This window comes from Indicator indicator, chromosome 5, assembly GCF_027791375.1.
Source record: "Indicator indicator isolate 239-I01 chromosome 5, UM_Iind_1.1, whole genome shotgun sequence".
Lineage (NCBI taxonomy): Eukaryota > Metazoa > Chordata > Aves > Piciformes > Indicatoridae > Indicator > Indicator indicator.
In genome coordinates, this window is record NC_072014.1 from 22604946 (window position 1) to 22623546 (window position 18601).

Genomic DNA, 18601 nt, shown 5'->3' on the forward strand with positions numbered 1-18601 from the left:
GAGTGAATGTAGGTAAGTTGAAATAGGCATTTGCTGCCATGGTGTGCAATATGAGCTAACTACTCCTCCTAGATTTTACTTAATGTTGAGTTCTGTCTCAAGAGAGAATCATTTAGAAGTTGAAGTGATTTAAAATGTGGTGTAGATTGTATGAATTCCTTACTTGCTTGCATTATATACATATGAAGTTCCAGCTGCTGGAGCCAAGGAATTCTGTATTTGTCCCTCTGAAGGAAAGCAGAATATGGGTAATTTAGAGAAATTATGTGTTTTGGGGGAAAAAATATCCTTAAGTGGGAAGTCATAATCCTTTTGAGTAATAATAATAATTGTCATAAGATTTCATATTTCACAAATTGCTGCTTTTTACTATGACACCAGAAAATTCATACCTGTAGAAATGTAGAGAAATTTCTATGTGCAAGAAGAAATACATATTCCTTTTGTCTAAGCTGTTTAAAATCATCCAGTCGCCATTGTTTGTAGATAGACTTTCCTGGAATTGAAGCTCTCAGTGAAGTGGAGATATTTCAGAACTTCCTTGGGTTTATTAACATTTGTCTTTGGTTGCAGCATAAGACTGGCCTTCTCTGTGTGATTTTGTTAATGATGGCAATTTAATATATGGCTGACTGATGCCTAGAGATTTCTGATGCTCAGTTTGTTTCAGACAGTTTTCGGGAAGAGCCTCTCAATTATTCAGTGATGTTTCAGTCTTTAGCAGAGTGCTTTCAGTTCATCGCCTTTATTCACGGCCCTGAGTTTTAACTGAAACTTTCTCCTATAATGTAGTGCTGGGCATAGGACTGGTAGAGTGTCTATGTTGCATAGAGAAAAGTCATGTCTATGGTTTTGTAGTGTAGCTTCTTGCAACAGAAAATGGTTGGTGGGCTAACCATTACGAATCTTTTCTCCATGTCCATTACACTTTGCAGAAGTTTGCCTTCTATGCATGGAGAAATGCCACTGCCTTTCATTTAACCTGTGCCTCTCCAAGCAGTTCACTTAGTATGTTAAAATACATTATCTTGGGTTTATATGCAACAGTCATAAACACAAAGCAACTTCGCTTCTTCTGAAAATTTTCATTCTCCTATTATTTCAGAAAAGTAGCATTGGTTATTGTCTCCGAATTTATAACTTCAAAATGTAGTTTCTTCTCAGATGTTCACTCTTGATAACAGAAACTGTTGGGGAGAACTTAACCACTTTGAACATAACTGAGGGTTTTTTAAATCTTTCATGTATTAATGGAAGTCAGGAGTGGGTTTGGATAAAACTAATTTCACGTGAGTCATGTGACATAATGCTGTATACAATTGTACTTATTCTTCTGTTGTGCAAGAAAACAGAGTAGCTAAGCACCTTCCAATAAATGGTCCATTATACAAAGAGGATCTGCATAATTAGTTTTAGATATTATGTTAAAAGCTTCACTTCTCATATATGCTAAATCAAATCAGAATTTTTGACTTAAGAACTTGGATCAAATGCTGGGTCTTAAGTTTGTCATAATGTAGCATTTGAAAGATAACTGAATTTGTGAACTTAAAAAACATTTTTCCAATTTCTAATAGTACAATTTTTGGATTTCCTTGTTCGTGTAGTAACCTCTTATTTTGTGGCTCAGAGTCCTGCTAAGGACCCCACAGCTTTATCAGAATCCCATTTGGAAAACAAAACTGAACTCATTTTTATTTACTTCTTTTGCTTCACAGTTATTTCTAGAAAAATATTCTTGTCAAGGAAAAAGATTTTTTTTTTTTAACTAATTTTTAAGATTGCATTAGCGAACAAAATATGTAGTGAACAGATGTGCTGGTGATGTTCTCATGACTAATCTATAAGAATTTTGTAGATGTCTGGATTTTATTTAGGCAAAACATTTTACAGCAAGACTTTCACCTGTTGTGGCAATTCTTTGCTATACAATTTCACTTCAAGGATATATGCTTTTCTTTTTGAACTGGCATTTATTCAGCGATGGTGATATCTGAGTCAGAGACCTTCTGAAAATTTAATCTAGAACACTGTAGTACTTTCTTCTTTTCTGCAAGTGTTATTTATCAACTTATTGGAATAGCTGAAGCAAACCTGTAATGTAAGAGAAAACTAACTTACAATGTTGTCATTGTCATTCTTGTTTTTCTTGTACCTTTGAAGTCTTATTTTGTAAGTAAGGGTGGAGTGAATAGTTATGAAAAATCTTTTTTTGTTAGTATTTATTGGAGTTTTGTCTTTTGGGAAATATCTTCATTCCTTTAATTCAAATGCTTGAGGAAACAGACATCCTTCTGGAGAAATGTTTGTCAATTTCCAGCTAAACCTGCCTTTTCTAAAACTTTTTTTTCACTGTTGTACAAGAATAAAAATCCTTTTTACGTGGTGTTTTCACTAATTTCTTGTGGTGCAAATACTTACAGAATTTAAATGATAGGAGATCGAGTCCATACAATTCCTGGATAAAATACACTTTGGATTATCATATGGGGAATCTGGCAGTTACATCCTAAAGAGTTAATGTAGCTAAAGTGAGTGCATTCAATTTTGTAACTAAACATAAATATTGGGTAATAATTTCTCTGTGTAAAGGAAATAAATGCGTCCCCTATGACTGCATTTCTTTCGTACTATCTTTCAGCTGCTGAATACAAGGAAACTAAACACTGTGCAAGTGCCATGATTACTTGAAAATACGTATAGAGAGTATTGATTCATAGCTTAATGTCCAGCAGTTGTACTATGCCATGATGTGGTATCCATGAAACTAGGGGTTGACAGTGGGTGGTGGGCTACTGAAGTGAAGAATAACCTTAGCGGAGAGGCAAATCTATTATAAACTAGTCTTTAGACTGTAAAATGAATTAACAGTTTGAGGAAGCTTTAAGTTAGGATTACTATTGAGGGACTTGGCTACGCAATTTATTTGGAAGTAACAAGAAGCTTTTGACAAGATTTTCTGTGGTCTGGAAAAAGGTCATGGTAGTCACTCATGTGAATGACTTACTGGAATAAAAATACATGTATGTCATATTTCTGACAATGGAAATGATGTTTTTAGATGGTTTTCATTGCATTAGCAACAAGAAAAAACTTTCACAGTTAGATACTTGCTATGTGTTGGCTCTATTACAGATTTCCGCTGTGATACCATCAGTCATTGGATTGCTTGTTTGTAAGGACTGAATTTCCTGGATCTGCACTTGATGAATGAATTGTCTGACATAAAGGCAAATCATTTTCCCTAAGTGGTTGCAGATTCCTAAAATAGGCTTATATTAGAGAAATTTTTCTCTTTTTTCAAGATCAGCTGTAGCATTCTCTCCCTTTAAAATGTTTTTCTATCCTGAAATATTAATATTTTTCAGATAAATTCTGAGTATTGCTATAAATTGCTAATCTGAAATCAGAGGTTATTGAATTGAAAGTAACAAGTTTGGAATACCTTTGGAAGAGGAACAAGTCATGTAAGATAAATTGTATATAAAAAGCTGAATCCCTAGAACCAAACAGAAATTCAGTCTGTTTTCCATATGCATTTGTTTTAGTCTTGAAAATTGTTTCTTTCTCTATAGCTTGTCCATTAAAATAACTTCTAAATGAAGGGTGTTGCAGAATCTCTTCTTTAGAATGAGTTGCCCGACTTAGGATATTATATTGCCACAGCCTTTTGCCGAGAAGTATCAGGGGTGAAACGTACCATATTTGTAATTTATTCAGTCTCAGAGCAATTAATAATTCAGTAATGTTTTAGTTCTTATTGATATCGAACATTTTAATTGGACAAATAGTGTATGTACTGTTGGCATTTACACAGGAAATTGAGGAGAAGAAAATACTAGATTTTTGATTGGTGATTAAAGCACAATCTTTCTAAGCATCTAAGAACTTTCTGGATTTATATTATAGCCTACTTCATGTTTTGCAGGCAATCACTGAATAGTAATATTGGGGTAGCAGGAATAAAACCAGCTCATTTTTCTTTAGAGCCTGTAACAGCCTGAAGACTGCATCTTTGAATAATGACAGTATAGTAGTTAATAATTTTAGTCTTAATTTATAGAGTAAAATTCTTTACCCCTGGGAAAAAAACATTATATTCTTTTATACACACATGTGCACATAGAAGAGCATAGAAACAAAATTGGTGAATTGCTGCTAACTCATCAAATTTGATCATTTGCCTAACTGAATTTCACTGTGCATCTTCACCTGAGTGTCGTGGTGGCAACTTCTTATTTTTAATTAATTTTCTACATGTGAGACTAATATGGTTACTGAGACATAGTAATTTCACCTGGCTTCTGTAGTATGCTGAAAACTTGAATAAAGTTACCCAGGTAGCACTATGAAACGTACCATAAGACAGAGAACATTGAAAATAATATCTTAAAAATGCCTCATTATGCTACAGAATGTAGAGTAGTAAGAGCCGATGTGTCGATTCCAACTCTGAAAAATATGAAGATAAATATACTGTGTCTGTACTGGAAACATTTTCTCAGTACTGTGGGTTTGTTGCTTTATGATTTGGGTCTAAACTTGACCATTATTTTTGTAAATATTAAACATTTTGTAGATTCCTATAGAGCACATAAACAATGTGGTTATGCTTTTATTTTTTAGCTTGATGGAGTGCAGTTCCAAACCTTCAAAATTCTACCTGTAAAATAATGTGACTAGATTTAATGTAGCTTGGTGGAGAACATGTTGCAGCAGCAATCTATTTACATGTCAAATGTAGAGAAGGGAGTAATATAAGAGATGTACTGTTTCTAACATGTCATGAGTATGACCCTGGTGCTTTTCTTTGTATACATATTAAAAATATTTTGTAAAAGTGAATTTAAATATTAATGTTCCATATTTAAATTTAAATATTAATGTTCCATAGGAATATATTAATGTTTAAATTAGTATCATCGTGTTATTGGCACATTCCTGGACTCAGGAATTTCTAATGCTGTGCTACTAGCTAGTCAGTGTAATGTAACAGTTGTCTATAATCTTTCATTTATAACTTGCTGTTTTCATCCTGCTTGGTGGAGAGAGACTCCTTTCAGGCTTACATGCACGAAATAGTCATGGTGGATTAGAAGGCTATTTCCTAATAGCAAACTTAGAAAACAAGGAGTTATGTGCTGGGTTTTGTGTATTTGTTGTGGGTGGTATTTCTTAATGTTGGGGATTTTTTTGGGAGGGTGGAAGTTTTCAGAAGGACCTTTGTGAGGTGTTTCAGGGGGAGGGTCCCAGTTTTACTTTCTTCAGGATTCATATTCTTTGCTGTTTTCTGATTTGATTTGTTATTACCTCTTAGTTTATAATACAGAAGCCATCAAGACTGTGGAAGAGAGAGGGAGAACATTTAAATCATTAAACCAATCTATCTGTCTTCATAATCTGTTTCACTCCATTTTTTTCTTGATGAACTGATTTCCATGAGGTAATTATATACATGGCATCAGATTGGTCCATAATGCTACGGATTTAATATATTTGCAGTACTTTTAAAAGGTCATGACAAGAAAATATGGTCACTGAACTGTCACTCAAGATGTGTTAATAAGTGTAGGGGTTTTTTCAAGCATGGGTTGTGATTAGGCTGCTAGTATAAACCATTAGTAGAAGAGACTCCTGTTATGTATAGGAATGTAGCCTTTCCCTGGTTTGTGTTAACACTGAGAGATGTTAACACACAGTCATTGGCTGTGGTGTCTCCTCTGGAGAGAAATACTGGACTTCATCTCAGCCCTGAGGATAATGCTTAAGCCTTGCTGAATAAACCAGTGTAATATGAACATTGAAGCAGGAAGATTGTTTTTTCATTCTGGTAACCTCTGCAACAACTCAGAAAAGCTGCTGTAAGGCTGGAGTGGCATTTGGTAAAATGAACAGTCGTGAACTTTTAGTTTCATGTATCATAGAGTTCTAAAGAGTAAAGTTAGCCTAAGTGCACAGACGGGCATAGCAGTTAGTGATGTTTTCCCAGTCCATGTCTGATAACAAGTAGTTTCTGCAGGCGTCATATTCATCACCTCCTGAGTCTACGTTCATAAAGTTAACTAGAAAACTATTTTTAAAGTTTTTAGTCTTTCTCCAAGTAATGATAACATCCTCCAAATAACTAGTTGAATGTTACAGTATATATTTGTCTTACTCTCTGAGAGTATCTGCCCTTTCTGGTTTTTGACATCTTTGGTTTTGCCTGGTTTGTTTCTGAAGATAGTTACCAAAACACAAAGTTGCTAAGTATTTCTTAGAGTGCCAAGTATGCCCCTACTCGTTCATAGGCATGGTGATCTGGTCAGCAGTGTCTAGATGTTCTGAAAAACCTGTATTGTATTTAGCCCGTAAGGAACAGTGTGACTGTAATGGGACGGCACCATGCGTACAGCTTCTGTTTTGTTTTTAAGATACAAGCTGTTTTCATGTAGATCTATGTAGGTCTTGATTATAATGTAGATTTAATGTAGATCTTGCTCTCTTGTCTCTTCAGACCTCACTAGTTTGTGCAACCATCCAACCATTTGAGATAAAAACCAAGTATGTGTAGGCTGAATACATAGAGCTGCATAAATATTAACTGTAGTTTGCATCACTTAATACAGAAAATGCAAGTTTTATATAGTGCAGTCCTCAGAATCTGTTACAACACATACAGCATTGGTTAATAACACCATATAGAAATGGTGTGGTTTTGGAAAACCTGTTTACCTTAACTACTCTAACATCTTAGTGTAGGAAAATGCCATTGCTAATAAGAATTTCCCTTGACTTAAAAAACATTAATAATTAAATAGATATGGCTGATCACACTAAGGAAACCCTTGTGAGAATTTCCAGCTTACAAACAAAGAAGGAGATATTACCCCTCCTATTTATTTCTGAAAACCATATTTGTAAGCTAAATAAATGACCGAAGTATACCAAGTAATACTTGCATTACTTTAGCTCTTAGGTAGAAAATGAAGCCTGTAGCAAAGTATACTCATGTCCTTCCTTGTAAGGTGGATCCCTCTCCCTTTGTGCTGTGGTAGTTCTCTGGTTACTTAGAGCTACAGATGTCATCCACCTTCTGAAGAAAAGGTACCTTTTGAGACACAGCCAGTTCTCAATCCAAGTGTAGCTGGCCAGATCTTCAAGGCCTCTGGAGCTATAGATTTGAGAAGTGTTTGCAAGAGAAGGCTAAACAATGAAACCTTCCATTTAAGAATGGTGAATTACTTTAAGATGGCATGAATGGAATTAGTAATTTTTTAATAAATAAGGGAAGAGTTGACATTCTAGGCTTTCTGTTCCAAAGAAAAAACACAGGTATTGTTTCCTAAAGAGCTTTTTGAGTGGCATGAAAAATGTCTGAGTTCTATAGCTATTTATTAGGAAATGTCTCATCTCTGCAAAGACCTCTTTTTTATATCTTTCATTGTGCTAAAGAGTATTTGATAATAACTCAGAAGCTGAACTGAATAAAGCAGAGGTTTAAAGTCTATGCATACCATTTTGAAGAAGAGAGGGCTTGTATAACATTAGGTGTTGTGTCCACGAGAATTTAGTTTTTGATGGAAGATTCCTAAAAGACAGAAAATTTCCCCAACTAACGTGAAGTTGACTTAAAAAGCTGACTTAGAAGGGGTAGATTTCTGGGATTCATGGTGTCATGTGTTAACTGACTTTGGAGTTGTCACACTTCATGAAAAGTATGGCATCATTCTTTTTTTCCCTCCATGGTGCCATAATTAAACTCACACTGGGATCTGGAAAAAAAGTTGTCTTTAACCAACTCACACCTCCTGGGTAGAACAGGCTGTCTTTGACGCTTCTGATGACAGAATCCTACAGCAAATGAAGCAACTCATCTAAATCCACTTCCAAGTTTTTTTGCTCTTGGGAATTAGGCATCACATCATCTTGACTAATATTCACTATATTCTGTACTGAGTGTTTGTGGCACCACCTTGTGTTGATAGGGGAGATTCAGGAGAAGCTTCTGTGAGGAGAAGCCAGGGCTGCCCCATGCTGGCACAGCTGATTCCCACCGCATCCAGCCAACCCGCCACAGAGCACAGCTGAACCCCTCAGCCGAGATGGTAGTACCTTGGGAAAACACATCCAAAAATAGGGCAAAATGCAAAATATTAGTGTGAGGAAAAAAGTGGGAGAAACAGCCCTGCAAACACCAAGATCAGTGAAGGATGGAGAGGAGCGGTTTCAAGTGCTGGAGCAGAGATTCCCTGGAAGCCTATAGGATGGGCCACAGTGAAGCAGGTACTTCGCTGCGCTTCATGGAGGAGCAAGCCAGAGCAGATATCCACACTGTAGCCTGTGGAGGACACCACACTGGAATAGGTGGATATTCCTTTAAGGAACATGCCTTATCCTTAAGGACTGTGTTGAAACAGTGGAAAGGTCTGAGGAAAGAGCAGCAAAGAAAAACTGCATTGGTATGACCTCAGTTGCCCCTTCACCACCCTCCGTGTGCCACTCGGGGAGGGAGAGGACATAGGAGCTGGGAACAAAGGAATGAAGTTGGGCCTGAAAATAACATGCAACTAGGGTGGAATTTTTTTCAGTTTTGTCTGATTCTCACTATCCAAATCTATTTTAATTGGCAATAAATTATTTTTCCCCAACTCATGCGTTTTGCCCAAGATAGTAATCAATAAGCAGTCTCCCTGTCTTGTCTCAAGCATGTGTTTTTCCACTTCATTCTCACCCACTTCTCTTATTTTTTGAGGAGCCAGAGTTGAGAGAGCAGCTGGCTGGGAGTCTGTCATCCAGCCAGGCACCTATTGCAATGTGGTGTTGACAAAGGCTACAACATTGACTCATGTCAGCAAGCAGCATTCCAGATGGATTCCATTTTATCTTAGTTCATAGAATTGATTTATTCTGAGGATAGTGCACCCATGGGTGTTAACTGTGATGTCACTGTAGAAAATAGAAACCTAGGAAGTAGTGATCTATTATTGTTTGTGGTAATTGAATAAATTTACTATTTTTAAATCTTTTGAAAATATATCTGGCCTGAGATAGAGGTAACTTTAGGGAGAGTATGCTATTTTGTGTAAATCTAAATAAATCTCTGCATGCATCATAACTTCTTTAATTATGGAGCATAGCACCACCAAAGTTACAATTCAGAATCAGGAAGATGCAAGTCAGGAAAACCCAAAAGTTGAAAGACTAAATTTTCTGCTTGTGTATATGGCTTTAAATACAGAATGTGTATATATAGTACTTGTTTAATAGTATGCTATAAACACTAGTTTAGCAAGCATAGTATAAGCCAACAGATGGAGTAGCATTGCCATCAGAAATGAAGAGTAATAAAAGGGCAGGGTTTTTTTCATTTGTAATCTAAGTAGCAAGGTTTTTTTAAGGTGGTGTTAATGATGTATAACATCCATACTTTAGAATTAATCATTGACTGCAGTACATAGCAGCAGTGTTAACACATTTCTTACTTCTTCAGAACAAGGAATGGTTTGGCTTAGTGTTTAGGCTAGGGAAAATGCGAATGCTTTTCTTACTTTCTTTTGAGGTTTGTATAAACCCAAGTTGACAAACTGTATACAAATTTTCAATTTTCCCTTTTTTTTTCTTTTCTTTTTTTTCCCCTCTAAATTTTTTTTTCTCTACCTCATATATCTATCTGTTTGCCATGTTGTTATTGGTAGCTAATTTTCTGTTAAGTATCTGATAATTAATTTGAATACTTCTTGCTACAGTGCTTTAGCATTAGAAAGCAGGCAGATGATGACTATGCAGAAAGCTTTTATTTGGGAATTTTTGTTGCTGTTGCCCTCTATTTTCCATTTCCTTTTTTTCTTTTTCCTCATGTTCTCCTAGGATCTTCTTGCACAAGAGCCTAGAAGCATTTAAAGTCTGCAGAATGAAAAGATGGCGCAGGCAATGCTGGTACCACCAGGACCTGACAGCTTCTTCTATTTCACCAAAGAATCTCTTGCAGCTATTGAAAAACGTATTGCTGATGAAAGGTCTCATTGTGACAAAGATGAGCATAAAGATGATGGTTGTCAAGAAGAAAATCACCCAAAGCCAAGTAATGACTTGGAGGCAGGAAAGACACTGCCATTCATTTATGGTGATATTCCTCCAGGAATGGTGTCTGAGCCCCTGGAGGACCTGGATCCATATTATATCAATAAAAAAGTAAGTGTTCTATATTTAGAGTGTAATTAGAACATTTTTGTTGAACTATACAGTGATAAGTGCTCTGATGTGGAGACAGTCGGAAGCCCTGATTGAAAGTATTATGCTGTATGTGATAGATGTTAATTTTGAATACACTGTAAATATGACTGCAACACTTCTACTGCAGTTGCCTGCTTTTATAAAAATAGCTTTTCTTTTCATGTTTAAGATTTCCTTATGATAATATTTTGTGTTAGTGGATTTTGCATTAGATATCCTTCAGTCTCTTCAAATCTAATTGAATGATAAAGCATTTGAAAACTTCCTGTCTGGCTGCTCTGTTTCTGAGGTTTCTAGGAAATATAGTACCTGAAATCTAGTTCAGTAGATGGACTAAATGCTCATTCAGTCAGCTGCTGAACTAATCAATTGTCAAACAGTCTTTGAAATCTCTTAAAAGATATTTGATCTGAAGTGCAAGTAATATAGTTGGATTAATTTTAAATATTAACAGTTACAAATTTATAATTATATTTTCAGTGCAATTACATAATCCTGGAAAATGCTGAAATGCTAATTTTGTTTAATAACACACAATGTATGTTGTTCAGATTTGATTGCTTGTGTGCTAATTTAGAATCTGATATTTGCTTGGATAATTCTACTGAAAATAAATATGGATACTTAGACCTATGTAAGCACAGCCACTATTGCAAGGTTGCTAACATGTATCCTTAATTTAATATTTTCTATATATCTCTCTTATTTTTTTTTTCTTGTGTGATTGTTTTATTTTAAAGACATTTATAGTATTGAATAAAGGAAAGACGATCTTCAGGTTCAGTGCCACACCTGCCTTGTACCTTTTATCTCCTTTCAATATTATTAGAAGAATAGCTATTAAGATTTTGGTTCATTCATATCCTTTTCAAGTTGTTTGTTGAAAATCACTACCGGTCTTTTTAAAGTATTTAATTACACTGAGGGTTTTGGTTTAAATGTATTCATGTTCTTTAATTTTGAAATAAAGACTTGAGCTAATATTTGTCACTTTAACCCTCTGATTAAATTCAGAGGAAGGGACACACAGCATACATACTACACTTGATACTTGATTAGATGACCTTCAAAGGCCTCTTCCATTCTAACACATTTTATACCTAGATTACATAGTGATATATCCATCATTACTGAGCAACATCTTTGCCTGATTTATGACACTGCTAGTGATAGTGAGCTAATTTGTATCATATATGTTGTCAGTTTTCTATAGCCTGGTGAATTCCTCATGTTTTGTGTGATGTGAATTCAGCATTACAAAAGAGTCTGTGCCTTAACTACAGTCAACATTATTCAGCATGCTCATTATGCTCACTATTTTGACAAACTGTGTATTTATGACATGGACTGACCTTCCAGACTGGACAAAGATTGTAGAGTAAGTAAACTTAAATTAGGTAAGAATTAAGGGCTAGACCATGTAGTTTTAGTTACATTTGTGTGGAATATCAGTATTCTCCCTTTTCTACCTTGGAGCAGCATTGACCTGTGAGCTCTAGAAAAGAAAGAAGCTGTGATAACCTTTTTCTCTGAACAAAACTCTAATTAAGGCTTCTGTTTAGAACGTTTGTACAAGTAATGTTTTTAAGCATTTTCCCTCTTGAGCTGTTTCTTCAGTACATTTGTGAAAAAAAAAAAATTGAAGAAAATACTCATCCAACTTCAAGCTACTGCTTTTCAGTGTGAAAAGTGCTCTCTGTAGCCTTTATGAAGCACCTTAATTTTTGTGTAACCAAATCTGAAAAATGGGCACACACCCCCTCAGTAAAGAAAATGCGTCTGAAGAGGATAATTGTTCGATATTCTCAAGTGTACCAGGTGAGCCATCCGGTAACTTTAGTGAACACTAGGTTTCACTTACCCATGGATTCTTCTGACATGGTGACTATGCTGAGACACTGCATCCAGTTCTGGAGCCCCTATATTACAAGAAGGATCTGGAGGTGCTGCGAAGTGTCCAGAGAAGGGCCACGAGGATGATCAGGGGTCTGGAGCACCTCTCCTGTGAGGAAAGACTGAAAGAGTTGGGGCTGTTCAGTCTGGAGAAGAGAAGGTTCTGAGGAGACCTTATTGTGGCTTTCCAATATCTTAAGGAGGCCTACAAGAAAGGTGGGGAGGGACTTTTTAGGGTGTCAGGTAGTGAAAGGACTAGGGGGAGTGGAGCAAAACTCGAAGTGGGTAGATTCAGATTGGATGTTAGGAAGAAATTCTTCACCCTGAGGATGGTGAGACACTGGAACAGGTTGCCCAGGGAGGTGGCAGAAGCCCCATCCCTGGAGATTTTTAAGGCCAGGCTGGATGTGGCTCTGGGCAACCTGATCTAGTGTGAGGTGTTCTGCCCATGGCAGGGGCTTAGAACTAGATGATCCTTGAGGTCCCTTCCAACCCTAACAATTCTATGATTTTTCTTTGAAAAAAAATAAAATTCTTGATTTCATTATTTGTGCTGAAATTTCAAAATCTCATATGCCAGAAACTGCAAAAATACCTGCAGATAGAAAATAATAACAACAGAAAAATCCAGTTATCTTCCAGAAGAATGGTGGGGGAACAATCATGGTTTAAGTTGTAATTGCTGTTAAAGTGCTTGTACTAGTCACTGATTCTGAGTGATTTTCCTTTATACCTGTGATGTGTCATTGAACAGCAGTCTTTAACTTTCACTTGGATATTTTCTCATAGGTACACCTTCACTGGAATTTATACTTTTGAATTTCTGGTAAAAGTCCTTGCAAGAGGCTTCTGTATAAATGATTTTACTTGCCTTCGTGACCCCTGGAACTGGCTTGATTTTGTTGTCATTTCCTTTGCGTAAGTATATACTTTTTAAAAAGTAAGATATCAGTTAGTATGTTTGAACCTGTAATAATTTGTCTGGCTTGTCTTAGGTAATTTAAAATTAATTGTAGTTCCATTGTATTTCAACTTTTTGCATTTTAATATTTTACAGTAATATAGCACAGAGCAGAATTAGTGGACTATCCTAAAGTACAAAAGAGAAGTTGCCCCTGATCCATCAATTTTTAATAGTATATAAACAATAAAATCAGAGAAATCAATTTAGTTTTTAATTTGCATTCACTGGTGATACTGAAGGGTGTGTATTTTAGAGAAAGCATTATTGAAACAAGAAAGTGTCAATGCAAGTCTCTCATTTAAAATTACCTCTTCCAAAAAATATACTCTGGATTACAGGTCCAGGTAAGTAGTTTACACCTTACCTTTATTCTGAGTAACTGTGGTTTAATCCTACAGGTATATAACAGAATTTGTAAACCTAGGCAATGTTTCAGCTCTTCGAACTTTCAGAGTATTGAGAGCTTTGAAAACTATTTCTGTAATCCCAGGTAAGAAGTAACTGTGTAAAATGGTAGGCAGTCTATGTCGTCTCTGTTTAATCTTGTGTGTGCTGTCATTGTGTTTGTGTGTGGAATCCCTCACTACAGATATGTGACAGAGTTTGTGGACCTGGGCAATGTCTCAGCGTTGAGAACATTCAGAGTTCTCCGAGCTTTGAAAACAATATCAGTCATTCCAGGTGAGAGCTAGGTTAAACACTGAGGCTTACTGAAATTCCACAGAAGGTGAACTCATATTTTTAACATTAGCATCCAGGTTTTAATCTTAACTTAATTTTTATTTCCTTTTCTAAATCTCTTAAACACTCAGCCTCAGAGTTTAATATATTTTTGCATGAGAAATTAAATTGTGTAGCCTGTGTATATTTCCATTTCATGACATCAAATTTTCTCTCCCATGTTAAGGATCAAAATGAATTAATTTTATTTTTCTCTTACTAATACTAATATTTATCAAGACACTTGGGATTGAAAATTTCAGTCTGTTATAAAAGTTGAGTCCTGGACATAGACAAAGGAATAAGATAAATAAAGAGTAGCATGGGAATTGCATGATGTCCCTTAAGATGCCTATATTCTCCAAACCTGTCTCTAGTGGCAGTTGTATTCTGTTTGCTGTTACGGATCCAATATATTGTGTATTGGAATTGAACATTGACAAAGGTTTGGAGCAAGAGGCATCAAGAAGAAAAGAAAATGAACAATTTTCTTTACATGTAATCTACATGCATGGAGAGCATGACTAAAAAGTTACTTCTTCATTTGAAGAGCAGACGCAATGGAATGTGTACTGTTCATTCCCATTCCCATTTTCAAATTTATCTGAAGGAGGGATGAGACTTTTTGGTATCTTTTTCCTTTGGATCTTTACATTTTTGTGAAGCTGTGCGTGATAACCTAGTAGCGTGTTGGAGTAGCTCACATTGTGTTTTGGTCAGAGAGATATTTAATAGTATAATAAAAATCTGATTCTATTTGCAGGCTTGAAGACTATTGTTGGAGCCTTAATTCAGTCAGTGAAGAAGCTCTCAGATGTAATGATTTTGACCGTGTTTTGCCTGAGTGTATTTGCACTAATAGGACTGCAGCTGTTCATGGGGAATTTGAAGCATAAGTGCTTGTTTTGGCCGTCAGAAAATTCAACATCTTTTGAAAAATACCTGTCTCCGTACTTTAATGGTACGGTGTTTGATTGGACAGCGTACATTGAGAATGAAAGTAAGAAATACTGTTGTAAATGTTTGTCTATAAACATACATGTGTAAAATTACTGTTTCAAACTATAGGCCAAAGCTAAAACTCAATTCAATATGGTGATAAAGAGTAGTGATTTTTATGTATTGCATCCCAGACTTACCTGATTGTTCCTTCCATTAACTGAACTTAGATGCATACTTACAGAGTTATGTTGATCACAGTCATACAGGCTGAACAGGATCTCCATGGTCACACAGACCAACTGCTGATCAGCTGCAGGGCAAGTTAAAGGAGACTGCTTAATGCCATGTACAGTCACATTTTTAATATCTCCAAGAACTGAAATACCATAGCCTCTTGGACAGCCTTTTCCAGTATTTGACCAGTCTCACAGCAACTTTTTGATTATCAATTCAAAATTTCCCGTGCTCAAAGTTCTGGTATTTGCCTCTTATTCTTCCACTGTGCACTTCTGAGGAGAGTCCAGGCTCTTCATGACAATCTTTCCTCTTATAGTTCTAGCTCCTGGTGTCCAACCTCAGCCTTCTGAAGACACCCAATTCTTTTAGCCTTTCCCTTTATCTTTACATTAATAACTAAGACAGAGAAACCCTAGATAAATATCTGAGATTTCCTAGTCAAAATATAATTCTATAATTAGCTAGAGGTATTCTGGAAGGGTAGTCAGTGATTCCTATGACTCAAAAAGAGATTAAGCAATTTAAATTATTTTAATCATGGTTCTATAATTTTGTTTTTATTTTATTATTTAATTTTGCAACTTCACTTACCGGTATGGATATGGCAGTATTTGGACCCATTGTTGGGAAAACATAAATGAGAAATTATGAACATTCAAGCCTTGGTAACTTGAACATAGATTCAACCAAGAAAAAAACAACTTATATTCATAATCATATCGCTTTTAATTTTTTTTTATTTAGATAACTTCTATCGCTTAGAAGGAGAAAAGGATTTTCTGCTTTGTGGCAATAGTTCAGATGCAGGGTAAGGTACACTGAAAATTGCATGCTGTCTAAACAAAATGTAAAAATTACCACTCTAAACTTAAAAAGCTAATTTAGCCACCTAGCTTAACAATCAATTGTATGCAGTCATCATGGTTTCTGTGTTTAAGATAATACTTTGCTGTACGTTTCTTTTTAAACTCTTATGTAACTAGAAACTAGATTTGCATTATCAATGACTTAAGAAGATAATTCTTTATCATGGGTACCATCCCATCATCTGTAAAACAAGCATGGAGCACTGACACTTATGACCAACTTTTGGGAAGTCATCATCTGTCTGTGGAGTGTATGCATGGCACAGCCTTGCTCTCTCTTTGTGACAATTCATTGTAGCAAAACCACATAACTCTATATTTTAATGATACATCTGTCCATCCCTTGGTTTTGCTTGGTTATATTTTTAAAACAGATAAACATTTTTTGTGCAAATGTTTCAGGTATATATGTAAGTAACTATTCGAAAATTTTATATGTATGTGTAAATATGCAACAAATACACACACATATATGAAAAAAAAATCTTTATAGTGGTTTTCTCTAGAGGTTTTGGAGGCAAGAACCACTTCTACCTTTCAAGAATGAAATCATAACTGAAACAATGTGCTTACATTTGATACCAAGATTAGGTCACCCACTGACTGATATGTACCATCTCCAGAGATGAAAAGTACTATTATCATTGTTATGCACTGTTGAGGAGTTGGTAGAATTTGTTAACTCAATTTGACTAACTCACAAACCTGAAGAAGCCAAAAAATCTGGTATACCAACTCTGCTGACAGACAAAATTCAGCATAAATTATGTAGACTGCCTTTCTTTTATTTTTGTGGAAGAATTCACCTTATACAATCTCTGTGTTAAGTATATTGTTTCCATTAAAGAGGTGTCTGCACAGGTAATGCCAAGCTGTTGGGAATAGGTTTTAGTTTGTGTATAATGGTGAAAGAAGGTACAAAGGAAGAATTTAATTTGTTTGTTTGCTCCTTTCTGACTTTTTTTTCCCCCTAAAGAACCATCTTTTAATTTCTTCAGCTGTTTTGAAAATGTGATAAGCCACAAACAGCAGCCCCCTTTACAGATTATATCTAACATCCTTCATTAGAAGTTCAAGGTGCTAAAAATAATTTCAGTCTTACATGTTTTTAATGTATTTCTTTATTATTTTATTTATTTTTCTTTTTATCTCCTAGCAAATGTCCAGAAGAGTTTATCTGTGTGAAAGCTGGCAGAAACCCGAACTATGGATATACTAGCTTTGACACATTTAGTTGGGCTTTCTTGTCACTCTTTCGGCTGATGACACAGGACTACTGGGAAAATCTTTATCAGCTGGTGAGTCCAGAGTGAGCATTGTGCTTAGTGTCTGTCTTGCCCCAAATGAAACATGTAAAGGCCACTCATATTTGCATGCCTGCCATTGCTATTGTTAACAACTGAATATGAACAGTATTCATGAAAGCAAGCACATTCTGTTGCAGAATTAAACAGAAATTGTCACTTACTACAGAATCTCACTTGATTTCTGAAGAGGCACATGAGAATATTCATCCTTTATTTAATTTTTACAGCATATATTTGATACTGTGCCTCATAAGATTTTATTTTCAAAAACATTAGTATTGATTTTTAAATTATAAAAATACTCTGTGACAGTAAAATCTGGATCTTCATTTCTGCACTTTGAGTCCTTTTTTTTTTAATAACTAAAATTGCAAATCTTGATATAAGTGACTTTTTTTTTTTACTACAGCTTTTCATTATATGGTGTGTGAAAATCTGTTAATTATAACAAATATTAGCTTTTGATTATTTTATCAGTCATACAGTCTTTAATTCTTTCAGTTATTCCAAAGCAAAAGCGTGTTAATACCTGGTAAGAGCACTAAGCAACCTGTGATGTGTGATTTACATTAATTATTGTGATCCCACATCCTTCTCAAGATTATTAGGCATTAAAGGAGTTTTGTCTCAAAGAAACATGATTCTTAAAAGTGTTTTACACCTATGTGAAAGCTCCCTTTATTTAATTACATTGTAATTCAGAAAGTTTCTGTGATCTTACTACAGAAGGGAGTAATATTTTGCACTTTTCAAATTCAGTTAATGCTTACAAACTACAGAACTGATGCAGTTCTTCACCAGATGGATCATATCTCTTCTTTTCCTATAGACACTAAGAGCTGCTGGCAAAACATACATGATATTTTTTGTTCTGGTCATTTTTCTGGGTTCCTTCTATTTGATTAACTTGATTTTGGCTGTGGTTGCTATGGCCTATGAAGAGCAAAATCAAGCAACTATGGTTGAAGCAGAACAGAAGGAGGCAGACTTGCAGCAAGTGCTTGAACAGCTGAGGAGACAGCAAGAAGAAGCTCAGGTATTTTCTGATAAGAGTTTAAGGTTCAATATATTCCCTTGCATGCTATTTGTTCAAAACAAAATTAATCATTTAATCAACATATTTTTAAAAAAGCTAATTTTATGTACGTCATAAGTACTTTAGACTGCTTTTTATATGGATTTTTATTGCTTTTTAAATGTACAAAGCATTAATGAGTTTCTAAACTGAGAACAAAAAGTAGTCCCAAATCAGAATAATAGTTTTTAAGTAAATACTTCTTATCCAGGGCAAGTATCTAGTAACGTGTCATGATGATTTTTCAAATTCTCAGCTTAGAAATAGTTTCAATACTTGTGAAATACTTGTCAGGGCTTGGTTACAGTTTAAAACATTTTAATCCATAAATTTCAGGCTAACTTTTGCTACTTACATTATCATCAGTGAATCAAAGACTGGA

General features: G+C 35.2%; 1 protein-coding gene across 14 annotated transcripts in view; it reads left to right on the forward strand.

The window, feature by feature from the left end:
• The first annotated feature begins 9894 nt into the window (after nt 1–9894).
• The window catches only part of LOC128967332 (sodium channel protein type 2 subunit alpha-like), a 41473-nt gene continuing 32766 nt past the window's right edge, over nt 9895–18601 (forward strand). For 6 of the 14 annotated variants that reach the window (XM_054381420.1, XM_054381418.1, XM_054381425.1 and 3 more), the window contains exons 1-9: nt 9901–10173; nt 10956–11074; nt 11504–11593; nt 12898–13026; nt 13662–13753; nt 14556–14792; nt 15716–15779; nt 16994–17135; nt 17974–18180. In XM_054381420.1, coding sequence (XP_054237395.1) covers nt 9901–10173; nt 10956–11074; nt 11504–11593; nt 12898–13026; nt 13662–13753; nt 14556–14792; nt 15716–15779; nt 16994–17135; nt 17974–18180 — 1353 coding nt within the window. Of the gene's footprint in view, nt 10174–10955; nt 11075–11503; nt 11594–12897; nt 13027–13470; nt 13563–13661; nt 13754–14555; nt 14793–15715; nt 15780–16993; nt 17136–17973; nt 18197–18601 lie in introns of all 14 variants that reach the window. The other 8 variants (XM_054381419.1, XM_054381423.1, XM_054381424.1 and 5 more) reach the window with 4 other exon arrangements.